Raw genomic sequence first — 18,942 nt, forward strand, 5'->3', positions numbered from 1 at the left:
GATGGGAAATTCCTATCCCAAGCAGGAGGACAGATGTTTTGGACCCTGCACCAGAGCTCCCCCCATGTGAGCAGGACCTGGCAGCCACACAGCGTAGCTTTGGCAGCTCCTACGCTCAACACACCACGAGCTCTGCGGAAAGCAGCGAGTAACAAGGAGTTACCAGGTAAGAGCGAGCGTGTTTTCTCTAATAGCCGTTTGTACCGCTGGAAGGAAAAGCGGAGGGTAGGGGTGAGTGGCAGGAGTTGCGCTGCGCGAGCCCCTAACAGTTCTAACAGGCAGGATGGATCTCCTGTTTAACGACTTGAATGTACGGCAGGAAAAGGAAACCAGGGCTCTCACCAGGGATATGATTCCAGCTCTGCTGGTTCCTCAAGTTGGCAATTCTTGTGCACAAGCATTGCCTTTGTTTTATCAAGACCTGAGCGTGCTCGGCGCTGTTAATAATAGTCCAGGAAGTGTTTACTTAAGGCTTCCCTGGTCACGCTTAACAAACACAAGGTGAGCTTATAATAAAACACCCAGTAATTTATTACCAAAGTTCTACCGTAAAAGATAATTTAGTATTCAAGAATTTAAAGCACTGTATTAACAAATATACATCACTCCAGAGATGGAAACTCTCTTAGTCTGGACTGTACAAATACTCAGAATAGATCCTTAGCCTTTCTTTTACAACCTTGATAAGAAACAGGACCAAAACATAGTCTGTTGATGAGACGAAAGAAATTTGTAGATTGCTTAACCTCTCGAGCTGTTTGGGGGAAGTGTCATGTTTTCCTTTAGCGTTTCGCTCTCGTTTCTTTGCACGTCTCCTGGTGTCTTTGCAGCAGATGGTCATCGCAGAAACCTGCCCTAGCGCAGAAGCTTTCCCGGTGTCATCTGCGTTTCACACGGTGCACACAAGCGAACACCACAGCAATCTGCAGCACTGCCGATGCTCTAATGCAAAGCTGCGCCTGGGAGTGAGCAGGATCGGAAGCCTGTCTTCTGCATGCATGCATGTATCACGAGATGGCACTACAGGACAGAGTTCTCCCCGTCCTCATGTTAAAATTTGCTGGACAGAAAATCCCCTCCGAGGAGGCAGAAGGGAGCACTGGGGTAACCCAGCTGTAAGGGAGATGGAGACCTGGCAAGTCAGAGCAAGACACAAGAAATCTTCTTATCTGCTGGGCTTCAGGGCTTTGCCTTCTTCACGACAGCAGCAGCTTCCCGTGGAGGTATTACAGAAGCTCGGTGTGCTCTGGGGGAAAGAGAATGTTCTGGAGAAATGGGGTCTGGCTCGGAGTACGGCAGTGTCTGGTCCATTCCCTGTACGGGATGGCTTTGGGCGGGCTAGCAAGTTGAAGCTCCGACAATGGAAGCAAAAGGATGCAGAGTACGTGAGCTTTGCCTGTGTACCCTGTTCTATCACACTCAAAAAGTGAGTTACACTCAAAAATGCTGTGGAATAAAAATGACCAAAAATCAGTGCTTGTTGCAGCTGCTGGAAAATGACCATTTGGGAATGGTTTGTGCCCAAATGTCTTACATTTCAGTTGCCTCCCTCCTGGCTACATCTTTCTAGCCAGGCAATCTGTCTTTCCTCTACTTTGCGCATTCATCCTTCGTGCAAAGCAGGGTGGATTCCAGAGAGCGCCATTTAGCTTGCTTCTTATCACTCATATGGCTTTAATTAATAAAAAGCAAATAAATCCTGGGTTAGCTCGGAGCCCAGGTAGTTTACAGCAGGTGCCTCTTCTCTAGCCCGCATGGTAAATACAAATCTGATGTTATTGTCACCCCATTGCTGTTCCTTGGTCCCGCAGGCGGGGGATTTCAGTCCTCTCTCCCTTTCCATTGCTATTATCTGTCCCCCTTAGGGTTGTTGGTTTGTTTTTTTTTTCCTATAGGTATGTCCCTGGGTTGAGGTCCTCTGCTTTCTCAGTAGCTCCCGTGCTCTCCAGAGAAGGCTCAGGAGATGCAGAAGTGTCATTGACTTTAAACTTTGAGACAATCCTGGCCGTTTCCTGCGTGATCTCAAAATGTCTGAGGTTCTGTCTCGTTCCCGAGTGGTGCTTGAGTGTGCTCATGTCAGTCAAGATGGTCCTGCTGCTGGTGCTGTCCTCCAGGACGTCCTTTGCCGTGGAGCTGCTGTCAGTCAGATTGCCTTCTGCACCAGACTCTGTTGCCATATTGGCTAACGTGGTAGTCCTCAAGGGCAAACTGGCAGACTTGGGAATGACTGGTTTCGTTTTTGCCTGCGTTCGGATATATTTTATGGGCTGTCGGCTGAAATGGCACCTGGGCTGGGTCCCTAGGACCGTATCCGAATCACTGTCTGGCTTTTCCTGCACAGAGTCCTCCAGGTCCTCCAGCTCAGAGCTAGCGCTTGTATTCATCTCTGGACAAAAAAAATTGAGACGGTAATCTTAGAACAGCGAGCCAAAGTGACTGTGACAAACCATTTGGGACGATGATGTCTTTTCCTGTTGGAAAGGACACCCAAATCCCTCCTGCATCAACAGAATAAACCACCTCCCTCCAACAGCTTCATTAACCGGCGCTAATAGTGAGGTATGCATTTGAAAGGGGGAGAACAGATGAATCGGGGTTATATTCTTAAAGCTCTCCTCGAGGCATTAGAGCCAGGAGAGCTGGCGGAGATGGCTGTGGACTGGAGAGCTGAGGCAGCAGCAGGGAAAAGCCCTTTGGGAGAACAGCAAGAATTTGTTCGGGACTTCACGTGAGCTACACGGCGGCCGTTCGACACAAAGACGGAGCAGCACGCCAAAGGGGGCCCGGCTACGCTTCCTCTGCTGTGTAGCAACGTGGAGGCAGGCAGGCAGGAGGTGTGAAAAGCAGCAGCCGTAGCACAAGACCTATAACGGCACCACGATGGCAACTCGATTTACCTGGAGCATCCACGCTGCACAGACTGCGGGCTCCCTCCAGAGTCAGCTCGCTGGCGGCTTCCCTGCAAGGCGAGTTATCAGAGACACAGTTCACACTTAAACCGTGCTTGGAGGAGAAATTCTGTGGGGGAAAAGCCACGAGTATGAACACACAAGGCTCTTATATGAAGATATGAAGACACTGTCCCATTTTACCCCAACTGCTGGCAGAGCCAAGCGAATGGAGGCAACTGCTTGAGCTGAAAGTGCCTTGATCTACCTTAGATCATCCATAATGCTTGGGCGAATAGGGAAGGAGTTTCCAGAAGGTCACAGGGCAGGGCCACGAGAGCAAGTTACGGGTTGAGACCTGCCAACTCCAGCGTCCACACTGGCAGACCACAACTGCCACAAAACTCACCCCAGAAAGTGGCTGCTGCTTTCTGCACAGCAGCAGTGTGCCGACACGGATTCCCATGTCCTGCAGGATGCTGAAATATTCTCACAAATATTTCCCCAAACGGGGAAAGCCCGTTTGGAACCAAGAAAGGGGAAATGCCAGAAACCAAGCCGCTAACTGGAGCACAGGAATTACGTTCAAATGCAATGGGAGTGCTTGGGAGCTGTAGCTAGCGTGGAACCGCTGAGTTTGCACAAGGATCAGGTCACCTGGGGGTGCTCCAGGAGCTGGATTTATTCCTGGCAAAATGAGAGTGCCCTCAGAAGCAGCTCCCCCCTTTAGAGGTTTGTAACACCTCCTGTAGAATTCAGTTGTGCTGCACAAGTAGGTAAAAACGGCTTTGAAAACAGTCAAAGGCAATAGTTGTGCATATCCTGAAGTGCTTTCGGTGAAGGTTTATTAACCCTGTAGGATTTCTGCACACAAGGAGTGAATTGTGTCTACCCTGGTGATTTTTATTTCAACTCTAAGCATTGTTATTCTGATTTCTGCCTCCTCAGTCAGCTGGACCTGCAGAGAAAGCAGCATTACTGCGTGTCAGACATAGCCAGCATCACTGCAGACACACGGTCTTGCCTGGAAGTGTCCATGACTCAAAAGCAGGAGGCAGAGAATCCCCAAACCCAGATCCCACTCCCTTTGGCTTAACTTTAGGAAAGCCGTTTCCTCCTTCTTGCTTATCAAACAACTGCAAAAAGGGGAAAAAAAAACCCCAACACACCGCGTCCCAGCTCAGGGATGCTACACCCCTTCGTGTTTTTCAAGTGCTGTTGTGAAATACGGTGAGGGAAGAGCAGTGAAGCTTGGGAGGAACGCAGAAGGCTTAGCAGTGGGGTGGGCAAACGGGGGTCAGGGTCCACAGCACCACTCAGGGATGCAGCAGAGCCCTGTAGGGCCTTAGGTGCACGTAGCTGCTTCTGAAGTCGCCGAGCTGTTCACAGAGAGAAACGTCCCAAGCAATTTACTATGGAGAACCCCGTAAGTGTCATTTCCAGAATGACTGGGGTCTCAAACGTGGAGCAAAACCTCCATCCAGAGTGGTCTGAGAAGCTGCTGAGTGATCTGTGGCTTATTTTTTCTGTTTCTCCTACTCTATGTGCAACAGGCTCTCTGCTCCTTCCTCTTGCAATAACCCTCTGATAGGAAACAGTTTTGTTAGCTGTGAAAAAAAGTTCTTTAATCACCAGTCCACCTTCCTGCCTCTACAGCAGGGTCAGTAAGCCCAGCTCGGTGTCTGGGAGCTCTACCTCTAGAGTTATGGCCTGGTCTGTGCTTGGGCTCTGAGGTCCTTCATCCTTCTCTGTCGATGCTTCTTGCGAAGAATTTTCACATCCAAGGGATAAGGATGAAGGCAGATCATCCATCCCAAACACCCTTTCGTAGTTCTGAATGAGAAATTCCACAATCTGGGCTTGATACCCAGAGTCAACCAGGCACGACATGGAGACGTCGCTCCCTGAGCCCGGCCGGATCAGAGTTGGCCCAAATACTATGCCCAGGTTGTTTGGGGACATCTTGTTCTCTTCGTATTTCTCTGCCACCCTGGGGAAGGGAAACGGGACCGTTAGGGGCTTCCCAGCTCACAGCCCAAATGCACTGAGCAGACAGATGGAGTGCACCAAACCCCCCATAGGAGGGAGAGGAACCCTGTCTTCTCCCATGGGGAACAGAGCTCTGGTCTGTACAGGGAAACTGGAGGAAAATCTTGGAAGCTGCCTGGGTGGTCTGGATGGTGCAGCCCCGATAAGGATGGGTGTTTCTTGGGACCTGGCTTCAGAGCTGGGTTGAGATGGGCTGCATTCGTGTTATTCCTTGACCTCTCGCTCTGCGCTTTGTAAAGCATTATCAGCAAGGACCTTCTGGCCCTTCTTGGTCATTAAGACTTTCTCCTAATTGCTGCAAGATGTTTTTTTCTGTGAATCAATTTTTCAGCCTTCCTCAACACCCGCTGGGCTCCACAAGGATCTCCCGAGGTTGGACCTGACGCTAACAGCGTGAGAGCCACCGTGCTCCTCACCTGTACAGGTGTGCGATAAGGTGCCGGAGAGTGTTGTAGTTGCTTCCAGGCAATTTGCTCAGCAACTCCTTCATGCTCTGGATGGGGTCGGAAGCCAAGCCTGCCCCGTCCAGCTTCTCCCCAGGTTTTTGCAAATCTTTGGCAAGCGCAATGAGGTCATCGTAGAGCTGAGACAGCAGCACCGGCACTGAAAGCTGCAGCGAGAGGGAAGAAAAAGAGTGTGTTACTTCATCCTGCTGGTCCAGCACCAAGGGATGCCGTCAGCCAAGACCTCTCTGCAGAGGTTTGGTACCCACTTCCTTCAGGAAATGCTTCAGGACCCCCGTGATGTCATGAGGGGAGTGCTCGGAGAGCTCGACCAGGCTCCGGCCGTTCTCAAACGCCTGGCACAGCTTCTCCACCCGTGCTTTAGATCCACTTATCCGGTAGATCCCCTGCGTGGTTCAGAGGGGGAGAGGTCAGGAATTTTGGGTGCAGAGAAGAGAAGAAGGAAGAAAGAATAACCGACTGTTCACCTGCACCCCGAGGGCTCGGGCTTCGATTTCTGAGGTGCATTTCACCACTATGAAGGGAACTTCTTCTGGGAAATCTCGAGGCACCTGCGTGAAGTCAATGCCAAAAAGAGGTGCACGGTTGGGCAGCTTCTTGTGGCCGCAGGTGATGAGCAGGTTCTCAAGACACTTCTTGTGGCAGGCCAGGCAGCACTGAAAGAGCAGAACCGACCCAGCTCATGGTCTGGTTGTGGTCCCCCCCCTGCAGTAGTGCCTGAACTTGAAGAACATCTCCTGTTCCCTCAACCACCAAAACCCCCAAGAGGGTTGTTGCAGGCAAGTGGCAGCTGGTGGCTTACTCAAGGACAGCAAAATCCACGTGGGGTCATTCCGGGGAAGAGAAAGCGGAGAACCCGTTCCGGCAGACCTTTGGTGGGACGAGGGTCGCCCCAGGCTCCCATGCGAGGTATCTGCAACGACATCTAGCCCTCACCTCCTCGCACTCGAAGCCGCTGACCATGAAGGTGTCGCACTCCCTGCACTTGGACGGTCCCCGCAGCTTCCGAAGCCGGTGAGTCTGCGCCGCGCTGGAGAGGAGGATGTTCTTAAACTGCTGCTGGGATGTGCCGTTTTCTGTGGAAACAGCGTTAAAGCGTGAAAAGGAAGCGATACGTCAGCACGGTTTCCACCTCGAGAGTCAACTACGTGCATGGCTTACCATTTTCAAAAGTCTGCAAGGAATCTCTCTCTTCAAAATCATCGGAGGAGGACATGGTGCCAGTGGATGGAGCTTTCGACAATTTCCTGTTGGAGTTTCCTTAAGAAGAGAGAAAATTTAAAATTTATAATTACATTTAAAATGTAAACAGCCATTCTTGTCCTCACGATGCGCAGAGATGGTCAGCGTAGGCTGTATTCCCAGTTTAGGGTTTCGGGCAACGTTAGGCAACTGGGGCTCTCACCTGGGCTAGAACTGGGAGAATCCAGGGACCGGGATTCACAGCTTCCACCAAGGCTTTCTGTGTCACTGCAGAGGGATCTGTTCGCGCCTGCGGAAGTTGGACAGGCTGACAGATCCCCCCAAGTGCTCTTGGGATGCTTCGACATGGGTTTGAAGCCCAAGCCAAGCTCTCAAGAAAACCTGTAAATACTCTTCGATAGTTTCTCCCAGTCTGAGCAAAGCCTTAAGCGCTGCCCTAAGAACCTGAGAACTTCTCCCACCTCTTTGGCTACTAATCTATATTAAACTACAGTGACCTGAGAGAAAATCGGGTTGTTTTTATTAAATTCAACCTACTCTGTTCGCTGTTTGTGGAGAACTGCTTTCTAGAGGTATCTTCTGGCATGCTGGCATCCTTTGCTGCGGAAGAGGGTCCTGTGTAATGCAATGCCACCTTCTTTTTGCTGCTGGGAGGGGACCTGGGAAGGGGATTGCAAACAATTTTCCAGCAGTGAAGAGCATCAGACGACAGATATTGCATCACTGAGCTGCCTTGCGAGCACCCGAGGCAAAGCACCTTCCCAGGGCTTAGAGGGGTGCACCGAGTTTTCAAGGAGTTGCTGGCAAAACACTTGTACAAAACGAGGAAAACAAAGTTGTTCAATATAATTTCATCTTTTCAAGCTGCAGGAGCGATTTAGAAATTGTGGATTTAGTGCCTACGTGAGAGGAGTGATCTGCATCTTTATAGAGATCTGCTCAAAAAGATCCTAACGTCTGATGCTGCGGGTTTTTCTGTAAGTAGCAATCGCAGCGCTGCCGTGTGGCTAGTGACTTTATAAATGGGTTTAAAACCCTTTTTTTTTCTTCTATACACTACAGATTCCTGACCTTTCAGCTAGGATGTGGATTTTCCATGGTTTTTGTTGGTTTTGGTTTTTTTTTTTTACCTCTGCCCTCCAGAAGCGAGCGGCTCAAATTCAAACACTTCCACGTGAATGTCTTTCTTCTGCAGAGCCTGGATGAATTCCAGGTATTTCTCACCCGCTTTGTACGGCTTGCAGACCTCTGACAGGTACTGGTATCCCACCGGAATCTGTTCTGACTGAGTCTGCCGCTGCTTGAACATCCTTAAAGTGACCTTACAGGGGAAAGAAAACAAAAAACCTCATTGCTAGTCAAAGCCCAGGTGCTTTGTCCCCCCTTGGATCCCTCAGTCGTTCACCAGTCTTTGGTTTTTCATTACCCAAACTCAATTACCTGCGCTAATGCTTAACAGGTCAGGTAAAAATTATTTGTCACTGTTTCTTGTTCTAGGATTTCCGCCCCCCCCCCCCCCCCCCCCCCAGACTTTTTCTATGGAGATCTGTGTCCTTAAAGCAGCGGTAATTGAAAATTTGAGGGTTTTTGATAGCAAGTTGGCTGCAAGGCAGTGTCCGGAGCCCCCCCGCCTAATTTCAGCTGCTTGAGAACGGTGAGTTATAGGGTGGTTCAACAGAGAAATGCTGAAGAGGTGAGAGATCTTATCCCAGACAGCAATTTTCCTGAAACGAGCGTTAGCAGAGAAATTATAAGACTAGACGTACCCACGTCAGCACCTCATCCCCTTGGTAAATGAGCTTCCGGATGTGGGAGACGATCCGGGCTCGCACTTTCTCCAGTTCTTGTCGCCGAAAATTGGCGTCGCTGATGCACGTCTTGTAGAAAGCTTCTGTCTCCTGAACCTGCGAGCAACCCAGAAACAGAGCGGAGGAGGAGAAAGTCACCAGGACAGCTGGGGAGATGCCATAACGCCGCACGTGGGGCGGCTGGAAAGACCAGCAGCCTGAGCTCAGCTCGTCACCTTGGCTTGTGCCTCCTCACACGAACGGCGCCGCTTCTCCAGCTGCTTGTTGGCGCTGCCAGGGTGGCTGATGGCGGTGCTTTGGTATTCGTCCTCTGCCTTGGCGCTCAGCTGCTTGGCTTTCTCCAGCTCCTCGCAGCGCTGTATGTATTGCAGGCGGGACTTGCGCAGGGTCGACAGGGATTCATTCTGCAGTAGGAAAGGGGGACAGGCTGAGGAAGCTTGGCAAGGCGGTGGGAAGGACAAGTCACAGCTTTTCCGTAAGGAAAGAGCTCGGTTCCAATGGATATTATCATTCCAATGGACATCAGCATTCTTTGCCCCCCTCCCCCCGAAGTTTGGAAGCAGGAATGCTGCCTGCACTCCCCCTTTGCACCCTTCAAAACTGTGTTCTATAGCAGGATGCATGTTACTTTATTAATTACTGCTTGGTCCTAAATGTTTATTTTCAGCGATTTGAGCCATGACTGGCATAAAGTGCAGAGCCCGTCCATCAGTCTCTTACCATTCTCTTTTGCTCCTTTGTCCACTGATCCTTGAATTCTTTCCTCCATTTCTCAATTTCATTTTTCTTGGCTGACAGAGGCTGTAGAGGAATAACAGCATGGCAACAGTTCCTCATGGGGCAGGAAAAAGTATCTGACACTGGAAAGCAATCCTTGCAAGATGCCTCTTTTTCCCTTGGATTCCACATGCGTTTTCTCCTCTTATCCCCTCCCTCCGCTCAGACCGGATAAATCACTTCCTTAGGTCCCCGCAATGCTCCCACCTAATCTTTCAGCAAATTTTGTCTGATCCCTGGAGAAACACCGTACCTGGTAGAATTCCTTCTGTTGGAGCAATCCTGCGGTCTCAGTAGCTGAATTTCCAATCTTTATGTCGTGTTCCAGCACCATAGCATACAGCATGCGAAGAGGCATGTTGTGCTGCAGAAACAAAAAAAAAAAAAAGATCTAAAATGATGAATAATCACTGCAACCTCCCTAAATTAAAGAGCTGTTGGGAGCTACGCCCAAGATCTATCACCAAAAGGTGGGCAGCACCTACGCTGGTTGAATGAGGGGGGGTTATTTCAGACAACACAGCAGGTTTATCCCTCCAATTTTCCAGTCATTTCCTAAATTTTGAAGACAAAAGGAATTGTCCCGATACCGAGAGGCGTAGGAATGGGTTTGGAGGAATATTTGCTGTAGGGCTTAAGCTGGACCCTGTAAGCAGTTCACGTGTGTGGACAGCCTCATGGTTGCTCCACATAGGACTCCCATCCTCCTCCTCCTCCTCCTCCTCCAGGATCCCCATGCAGTGAGGCAGGAATGTCACAAGGATCCCTACCTGTTGGAGGATGGCGTTTCGTCCCGATTCTGCTATCTTCACCATCCCTTTGGCAAACTCTGTCTCTGTAAAAGGGCAGAGCGGATTGGGGTCGGGTAAACCGGGACAACAGACACCAGAATCCCGGTCGCAGCGGTGGGTTTGTCAAAGCCAGAGGGGATTCCAGTCAATTGGATCATTCAGGGAAGAAGAAATTCCAACTCCATGCCTTTATCTTCAGGCAAAAGCAACTACAAGGGTTGCTGTTTGGCCAGTTTCTCACTGCTGTATTTTTACTTGCAACTGTGTGTCTTTGGCTGTGATTTTAAAAAAAAATAAATATAGAAAATTGTACGGACTTCCAGCTGGTTCTGTGCACAGACTCACCGTAACTCAGGCGTTTCTCAATCCAGCTGAGAAGCTCTTTGACATATTTACACCACATTTTGGCATATTCGAGGGCTGCGTCGATGCCACCTTCGCATCTTATCAGCATTTTGTCTGCCTCCTGAACTGCAACAGAATAAATCCAGGTTCAGAACGGCTCTGGCTGATGGGCAGATGCCCCAAGAATGGCAAAATTGGAGTTTCCAGAGTGGGTGCTGTGAAATACTCTGAAAACACCCCCAAAAAAATGTCTTCCACTGAACGTCATTATGGTCTGATTCACAGCAGCCCTGCCCGTGGAACTGTGCAAGTTCCAGGTAATTTAGACATGTATATTCCTCTGCCCTCCACTTTTAATTAAATATTTGATTTAAAAAAAATAAATCTAAAAGTAAAGGACCTAATGGGTTACTGGGGAGTTGCAGGAAGTATTTTTGTTGTTTGGTGGAACCTGGTGTAGATTTATCACGCTGCAGTGAGCAAATCTAAATACACTTCAAGCTGAAATAGGTGAGAAAAGCAGTTTAGAACTTTTTTTTTTTTTTCTTCATAGGGACTTTATATGAAGAAAAACCAATTGTGTGTTGCATTTTCTGGTGCCAGCGCAAGTACAGAGCTGGGGAGAATGTCAAAGTGCTTCAGGATCTCCCAAGCTTCACTGGGCAGATTGCTACTGTGCTCCAAACCAGCAGAGCTTTGGGAATTGATGTCTCAGTATTTAGAAATCCAGACCTCGTGAGAAGCTCCTTAATGAGATGTTAATTGCTGAACAGGGGAAGATCTGCGTGCTGGAGGAAGCAGCAGGATTATTGAGCTCAAACGGGCATCCACATCCTCGCTGGGCATCAGGCATTATCCATCAGTGGCGTTAGGAGGCTGCCAGCACCATTGCCAGGTGATTAACTAAGCGTTCTCATTTTTAATTAGCAACGTTACCTGTTATGTCTGCTTGCACTTGCCTCTCTGAACTGGTTTTGCTCTTGCAGAAACTTTCACTCAACTGTCAGGGGAGAGGAGAATGCAAAAAAAAAAAAAAAAAGAAGAAGAAGAGGAAAACGGTGAAAGAAAAATGAGTATTATGAGTATTCAGAAATTTAGAGAATTTTTTAAAAACAGACCGGCTGCAGCATGGATTTTGCTTAGTGAAGCAGCCCAGCACGGTTAAAACAGCCGGAGATTTGACAGGGAAGGTAGAGCGGTGTGAACGGGAAACACGGAGGAAACGCATCGTTAAGGCAGAGGGCTCAAGGCTGGAAAAGGGCTCAAGGCTGGAAAAGGGCTCAAGGCTGGAAAAGGGCTGCAGGACGGCATGCTGGCAGCTCTTACTTTACTCTAAATCATGAAATATTTGATGCTTATTTTTCAGTTTAGCTCACGGGATAATAGGATTACATGACAACGGTTGCTGCCGGAGAAAAATGAAGTTCCTAGCCCCTTAGCTTATACAGAAAAGTGTGAAATGAAGCTGATTATCCCCAAAAGTCCCATACTGCCCAAAGCAAGTGAAAAAACATTAAGTTCTATTTTGAAGGTCTTCTGTTGCTTAAGGCCAAATTTTTCGAGGTTTTCAACGCATGACTCTTAAATGTATTTCGGATTTGCTGTCTTGTCTGATCTTTTTCTTAGCATGAGGAACTTAAACCAGTGATTTACACATCTTGTTTTTCAGAAAAATAGAAATCCAAACAGTAAATGCCTGAATGTTTTCGATAAATATCATCTCTTCCATCACCACCTCCGTCACGGTGATGACCGAGTGTTGTGAAGTTCTTTTCTGTCTATTCAAGAGCTGTAACTGCTTTTTTCAGATGATCACCCGAAAAACAATCTTAAAGACCTTGAATTTAACAACTTAGTCATGCACTTGGGCAATGGATATTGATAATTGCTTTAATAAAACAAATCTCTTTCTTTGCCTACCGGAATGACCTCTCTTTCTGTGGTCACATCTCCATCATCGGTGCCATCAGCATCGTTGGTGAACATGTCAACCGTCCTGTATAACAATAAAAAAAAATGCAATGGGATAAATTGGGGTTCCAAAGACCCAGAAAACTAGTTCAGCCCCATTTCTCTACATACGTGTTTCCAATTGAGATTTCTATGGCATCCAGGCTCCGGAATATCTCACTGTACCGCTTCCTATTTTCAGGTGCCCTCTCTTGGTTGTTGAGACCTGGAGTTGAAGAAGAAACCGTGTCACCGAAATGCCTGACCCAGCGCTCCCTGAGGTCAGCAGGATGGATCCCAGAGGTGCTGGGGAGCACGGCTGAGCCCCGCTGTCCTTGGAAGTTTGCGGGGAAGCAACACACCGTGGTGGCCCAGCAAGGTGGGTGGGGCCAAGGGCGAGATGGGATTCAAAGGAAAACGTGGGAGAACGGTAAATTCTTCCATCCTGGGGCAGAACTCCTGGAAAATGAGAATGTCCAGGGGGGACACCTGAACCTGATTTTCAGGGTTTGCAATTAGAAACGTTTATTGTAGCTGAGCTGAATTCTGAGCTGAAGTGGTGCCCCTGTCCTTAGCTGGGTGCTGGCAGACCGGAGGGGTTCACGGGGTGATGCTGCGTGCCCTGCGCCTCGACCGACGCCGTGCGCACATGCTGTATAGCCCCATCAGCACAACCGCGTGCGCTGGGCACTGCGGGCATCGCTGCAATGCCTGGGCTGGGCTGTGCAGCAGAAGCTGCCTGCTCCTCCTGCATCACGTGCGTGCGTGGCGCAACGTTTTACGCGCAGGGATCGTTTCTTGATATTATATGTGCTTATTTACGGCGATAATCTACACTATCAAATCCTATATCGCGCTCAGTCCCCAGCTGGTACAAATTATTGTGCGTGCAAAATATAAACGGGGCTTGCCCCTTGCTGCTGTGTGGTTCCGTACGGGCTACGTGTGTGCAGCGCACAGTTGTGTGTGTAGCAGCGTGGAGGCGAGCAGATGTGTTTTACTCGAGGTTCTATTGATGCCATTCATCTTGCTTTCCACCCTGTCAGGTATTTGTCACTGAGGGCTGAAACTCCAATTGACTTGGGCTGAAAGTTGCTGGCCAAAAAAAAAACAAAAACAAAACCCAAACCAAAAAAAACAAAAAGGAAAAGCATTTTAAAATACGAAACTGGGCACAATTGGTAAAACCAAAAGAAAATGTTGCTCTTTGTCCCTTTGACATTCCAGGAAACAGGATGTGGTTGACCTAAATCTAGAGTTGCTTCACTGATAGCTGAGTTTGACAGTGAGCAAGGACTTGTAAATGTTGCTCAAATGATGTTTGGTAGAAAAGTCCATTTGTGTCTCATGTGGTTACAGCTGCTTCTGGGCCCAGTGGTTTGGGTTTACCACTCTCTAAAGATGTCAGTGCAAAGAAAGGACCTGAAGAGAGAAGTACAATTAAAAGAAAGATGGGGAAGTATCACAATTTTGTTCCTCAGAGCTCCTTGTTTGGTGTCAAAGGAGAGCGCGCTCTGAGAATGGTGCAGCACAGCGTCCCAGCCGTGGACGTAACCGATCTGACCTGACCATCGGCTTAAAAATGGAAATAACCATGAAGAAGGCTGGTGGGCCACTGAAAGCCCACTTTCCCACGCTGTCAGCCCGGAGCAGCATGGGCCAGATGCCGCGTCCCCTTCCGCACCAAGAACTGAGCTGGGAATGCTCCTGGCTTGCTCGTCTTTGCTGAGCAAATAATCAAGATTTATGCTGGCCTTGATCTTTGAAAGTTTTCTGACCATTTTACTCTGAAGTGGAATGAGACACTGCAAATATGTGATGACATGCTTGGGTTTTCCACCACAAACCACTGAGGGCTGAAGGAACTGCCAGGAACTGCTCAGAACGGCCGGCCGCGCGTGGGGGACCTGGGGAAGGGACTCAGAAGCCCCAACGACGCTCAGAGAGAACGGGACGCTGAGCCCAGCACCTCTACTGCTTGGTCATGATAAATCAATGTTTCACACTCAGCGGTGACCTGGAGACGGGCCACGGGCAGTCTACCAAACATCTCATTCTGGTTTTTCTGTAAGGTGGTTCATCATCCAGGGTGTAGTAATTCGATTTGAATCCTAACTGCTCTTGGTTACTTGAGACGAGCGGGCGACAGCTTTAATTTTTCTTGTTTACCGCTCACAGGGGATTGTACAACAGGAAGAAGTGACTCAACTCGAGCAGCACTGGTGACGGGCAAAGTGAAACGTTCTGCTTTCGAAAGCAGCTGTTGTGAGGTGCTGCGAGAGAAGCGAGAGCCTCAGGGTCTCACAAGCCTTTTGCTTCATCTCAATGCAATTAGAGAATCATCACAGAACGGTTTGGGTTGGAAGGGACGTTAACTATCTCGTTCCAACCCTCTGCCACGGGCAGGGACACCTTCTGCCAGACCAGGTTGCTCCAAGTCCCATCCAGCCTGGCCTTGAACATTCCCAGGGAATGGGAATCCCTTCCCAGGGTTGGGGCATCCGCAGCTGCTCTGGGCAGCCCGTGCCAGCACCTCGCCACCCTCACGGCGAGGAATTTCTTCCTCATATCCAGCCTAAATCTTCCCTCTTCCCGTTTCAAGCCGTTCCCCCTTGTCCTGTCGCTACACGCTTCGTACAAAGCCCCTCTCCAGCTTTTCTGTGCGCACCTTTAGACACGGTCAGGCTGCTATAGGGTCTCCCCAGAGCTATAAAAGTCGGAAGGTGAAAAAATTGGACGTAAAAAAGTTTTCCTAGCCTTGCTGTAGCTGCTGTTGGCTGCATTCTCACAAATTTAAAAGCATGCTTTCCCTCTACACAACCCCTCTGTGATTCAGGAGCAGCAGCAATTGGTCCCATCTATTCAAAACCTTTCAAGGTCTGGGCCAAGTGGTTCCTGTGCCTCATATGCATCTCATCAAGGAAATTAATTGCCTTGGATGTATTGCTTTTCATTGTCGCAGCTGTCATCAGCCAGCAGTCTGTTGGACACCTTCAGGATGTCCCTTCCTGATGAACTGTGCCCTCCTTGGTTGCCTATGGGCTAAATAATGCAAACATCTCTATAAGTTTCCCTGTACTGGGAGGAAAATGGAGCTCCTCCTTGCAGAGGCTCCCATAAATACCCATAAATTCATCTTTCAAATCCTGATGAAAGTGCTTTGCCTTGACCAGTGAGGACAGAGCATCCACTGGGATATAGGAGCACAGACGCGGAGAGACGCCGGCTTGGTCCTCGGTCCCTTCGATATGACTCTGCAGCCTCTTTTACAAATGGACCCTTCCATTGAAAACCAGTTCTCTTACTGGGCAACCCGACGACAGCTGGGTTTTCAGCAGAAACCCCTTCCAGCATTGGCACCAGACCTGCATCCTAAGGGAGAGCATCTCGGCACGGCCGGCACTGGCGGTGGAGCAGGCCGGCTGCCACGTGGAGCTGTGCCTCATCTTCAGAAGGGCAAAACCATCCCCTCAAGCTGCATCACCAGCTTTCTGGAAAGCTCACCTCCTTTCTCTGCCTTTTGTTATGGGGAGAACAATCCCCCACAGCGGTGGGCGGGCAGGTATTTTTAGCAGGAGAAGCTTTTGTTGTGCCGTTCAGCAGAAGCATCACTTCCCTTTCAGCCGCAGCTACCGTGAAATGGGGTAAGTGGCTAAAAACCCAAATTCGGCGTGGCGCCGGGGCCAAACCTCGGTATCACAAGCCTGTTCCCAGAAGCGCCTTCCCCTTCGCCGCGCTCAGCCTTGCACTTTGCAACACGACATTGGAATTTTTCCGCCGGGGCAAATCTCCTCTTTTCTGAGTCGAAGGACTCACGCTGCTTGGCAGCAGCGGTGTAAAATCCCGTGCTTGCTAAGCCGCAGCACACTTTGAACCAAATTAGGCACAATTAAGTATGAAACTCTCAAATTGTCGGCTGCTGCTCCTGCCTGAAATCCTCCCTCTTTAACCGAGACACCCCTCAGTGAGACTCCAATGGCAGCTGGCAGCAAAGGGCGACACTCTAGCCGCCTGGAACAGCCTCTCCATCTATCGGGGGAAATAAAACTTTGGGAACAAAATAATCCAAGTTCCTGGACAACAGTTTTGCAAAACCCGGACCACTTCCCGTCTGTCACTGATTTCTCATCTTCTCTTCCCCCTTCAGTGGAGCAAAGGCCATGGCAAAAACTGCATTTTCAAACCAGCTCATTTTTGAGGAGGTAGGAACCGCTACCAGACAGTGTCATCGCCCACAACTGACAGGAAATAATCGCCGGCTCAGATGTTTTAAAGAGCTGTATGTATTAACAAGGAGATTAATGAAATCTGGGGTGGAGGGGGAAGGAAAATTTTTCCATGTTGTACATCAATTTATTGAAAAAAAGGTGCGCAGGCTGCAACCCTGCATGTCCCATGGCAGAAACTGAACGCAGGTGCGTTTGATTTGCAAAATAAAAACGAGGCGACTGCCAGCTTTGGAGGAAGATATTAGTAAAAGAGATTTGTCATGGTAGATGGTGGCCCTCTGTAGTTCGTAGTTACTAAACAAACTTGCTTTGTGAGTAAGAAAAGAGCCATTGCATTAATATTCTGTCTGGTCGTTCTTCAAAACTAAGAATAAGGTAAAACAAGGCAATGTTATCGATGGCAAGAAGAATTTCAACCGACAGCAAGGCACAGCAGATGCTTCCAGCACCAGGAAGCAGGAAAAAGACCTCCCAATTAGCAACAGAATGATGAATCTAGGACACTTATTGGCTAAAAATTAAGACTGGACAAAATCATTTCTACAGTCATCTTGGTTTTGCGAAAGAGCTGTCAGGTAAACCCCCCTGACGGCTGAGATTGTGTTGGTGAAAGGCTCTGTGGATATGGCACGCTCGGATTTCTCAAGGGCATTTGGCTTTTGCAGTCCTGTCATGTTCGGGATGGAATTCTTGGTCACATGTTAAAAACTGTTTCGCTGACCGACCTAAAAATATATCTCATCAAGAGACGGGGTTGTTTCTAGAGGGACCTTGGAAGCAGATTCCTGCTCTTGGGTGGGTTTGTGACATGGTCAGACCTCCACTGCATCTCTCCTGATTAGAGCTTGATGAGCCCAAGACTTGGCCAAGTCCAAGAGTCGAGCGGCCTCCGAAATGGTTGTGCTTCCACAGCAGCATGTAGCTGAGCACCCACAACCCAGGTGCGGATGTGGCACCACCAGGCTGGAATCCCCTGCCCTGAAAAGCAGAGATGGACCCCAAGGAGCCGTTGCCTAAGACGAGCCTCACGCCATGCCGTGGGAAGAGGCCCCCCCGAGCTCCAGGGACGTGCAAAAGAGGAACATCGAGCAGCAACAGGCTCTGCTGGTGCCTCTGCACGCAATGGGGGCGATGAGCGTGTCAGCGGTGAGACCAGGGGTCGTGCGGACGCTGCTGGGGCCGCGGATGGCCTTGCAGTGCAGTGTCTAAACCAGCTCAGCTGATTGACGGAAGATGCCGCGACATCTTTTAATTACCCCCACATACGCCCCTGAGCTATACAAACTGTGCGTTAACGAACATCTTTTCTATTCTCACAACACAGACGTGACCAGACCCAGCTGCTGGAAGGCAAGGCGAAACGAAGAGGTTTCCAGCAACAGGGATAACGATGCACTTGAATGTGGCAGCAGGGAAAGGACTAATGTCACCTGCTGCGTTTCCTTGATTACAGAGCCAGCCCAGGGTGGTGGGGTGTTTGTTGTTTTGTTGGTTTTTTTCACCGTTCTCCAAAGCACCTGGGACTGACCCCCTGTTGACCACAGGGCTCTGGAAGGAGGGGGTTGTGCTTTTGGGGGATAGAGACCCCTCTTAGACACTCGATTGGTAAGTGATACTCAGATTCAGACTGCTGATGTTCATAATTAAGGTTGTTCACCTTTGAGAACAAGGACTTCAGGCAAATTTTTGGTAGGGAGACTGGACCTGGTGATGTGCAAGTACCAGCATCGTGTGCTTCCAGCCTCTCTCTCGAGAACACTGCGCCTTCTGCCTCCTGAACAGGGGGCTTTGTGACCCTTCCTCTTACACAAGCCAACGTCCACTACAAATGCATCAAGAGAAAGACTCAGAGAGACCCGAACGGTCAGGATCTTCACACAAACCCCAGGCAGAGGAATGTACAGCTGTTTTCTAGCACCCCTCTTCCCCAGGTGGCTCACAGGCTGACCCGCACCACCTGCTGCATCATGCCCCAAAAGCTCACACTATGAACAGGATAAAAGGTTGTTTCAAACGCCGTCACCTACCACTCGGTTCTGGGTCTCCCATGGCTGAATCTTCCGTGTTTTGTTCAGAATCCCAAATTTCGATTGGATCAAACCCAGCTTTGAATCACGGCTGAATTAAGTCAAAGACAAATTCTGGGTCAGATCCAACAGGAAGGAGTTCTCCCAAGGTCCATGACAGCCGCCTGTGGAGACGACCTACCCAAAAGAAGTGGCAGAAGTGCCCGTCCGTGAGCGTGGTGGTTGTAGCCAAGTGGCTTCCTGCAGACACGCTTCCGTGTGAGGAAATCGTGCGGCGTACGTTTGTTTGATCATGCGATTTGCATAACTCAGATGTGTCTTGGTAAATAGCAAAGAAGGGGCCGTTTCTGCCTCCTCCTGCCTCCGCTGCTTGCACTTATCGCAGCAGCCCTGGGATGTTGGTTTTTTTTT

General features: G+C 49.4%; 1 protein-coding gene across 4 annotated transcripts; it reads right to left on the minus strand.

Moving 5' to 3' along the window:
• Window positions 1–507: 507 nt before the first annotated feature.
• On the minus strand, window positions 508–18,849 carry GMIP (GEM interacting protein). 4 transcript variants are annotated; one of them, XM_055793125.1, is made up of 22 exons: window positions 18,713–18,849; window positions 18,532–18,622; window positions 12,408–12,501; window positions 12,246–12,321; window positions 11,262–11,325; window positions 10,326–10,451; window positions 9,960–10,024; window positions 9,443–9,553; window positions 9,133–9,213; window positions 8,628–8,816; window positions 8,371–8,508; window positions 7,735–7,925; window positions 7,142–7,263; window positions 6,807–6,893; window positions 6,563–6,661; window positions 6,338–6,477; window positions 5,869–6,057; window positions 5,650–5,787; window positions 5,354–5,547; window positions 4,584–4,878; window positions 2,898–3,018; window positions 508–2,386 (listed from the first exon to the last, which is right to left on the minus strand). In XM_055793125.1, exons 2-22 carry the CDS (start codon window positions 18,551–18,553, stop codon window positions 1,890–1,892), a joined length of 3,039 nt encoding a protein of 1,012 aa, XP_055649100.1. In that variant the 5' UTR covers window positions 18,554–18,622; window positions 18,713–18,849; the 3' UTR covers window positions 508–1,889. The 4 variants fall into 4 exon arrangements, with proteins under 4 accessions (XP_055649100.1, XP_055649103.1, XP_055649101.1 ...); XM_055793128.1 differs by lacking the exon at window positions 18,532–18,622 and having other exon boundaries at window positions 18,713–18,797; XM_055793126.1 differs by having other exon boundaries at window positions 5,869–5,952; window positions 18,532–18,773.
• Between the last annotated feature and the right edge of the window lie 93 nt (window positions 18,850–18,942).

Source organism: Falco peregrinus, assembly GCF_023634155.1.
Source record: "Falco peregrinus isolate bFalPer1 chromosome 12 unlocalized genomic scaffold, bFalPer1.pri SUPER_12_unloc_1, whole genome shotgun sequence".
Taxonomy (NCBI): Eukaryota; Metazoa; Chordata; class Aves; order Falconiformes; family Falconidae; genus Falco; species Falco peregrinus.

Bases quoted from the DNA above. Each gene is read 5' to 3' on its own strand.
- GMIP (XM_055793125.1), bottom strand. From the start codon at position 18,553: ATGGGAGACCCAGAACCGAGTG. The intron at 9,214-9,442 runs GTACGGTGTTTC...ATTCCTCTACAG, and splicing joins AACAGAAGGAATTCTACCAG to CCTCTGTCAGCCAAGAAAAA. The intron at 8,509-8,627 runs GTGACGAGCTGA...GGTTGCTCGCAG, and splicing joins GTGAGGAGGCACAAGCCAAG to GTTCAGGAGACAGAAGCTTT.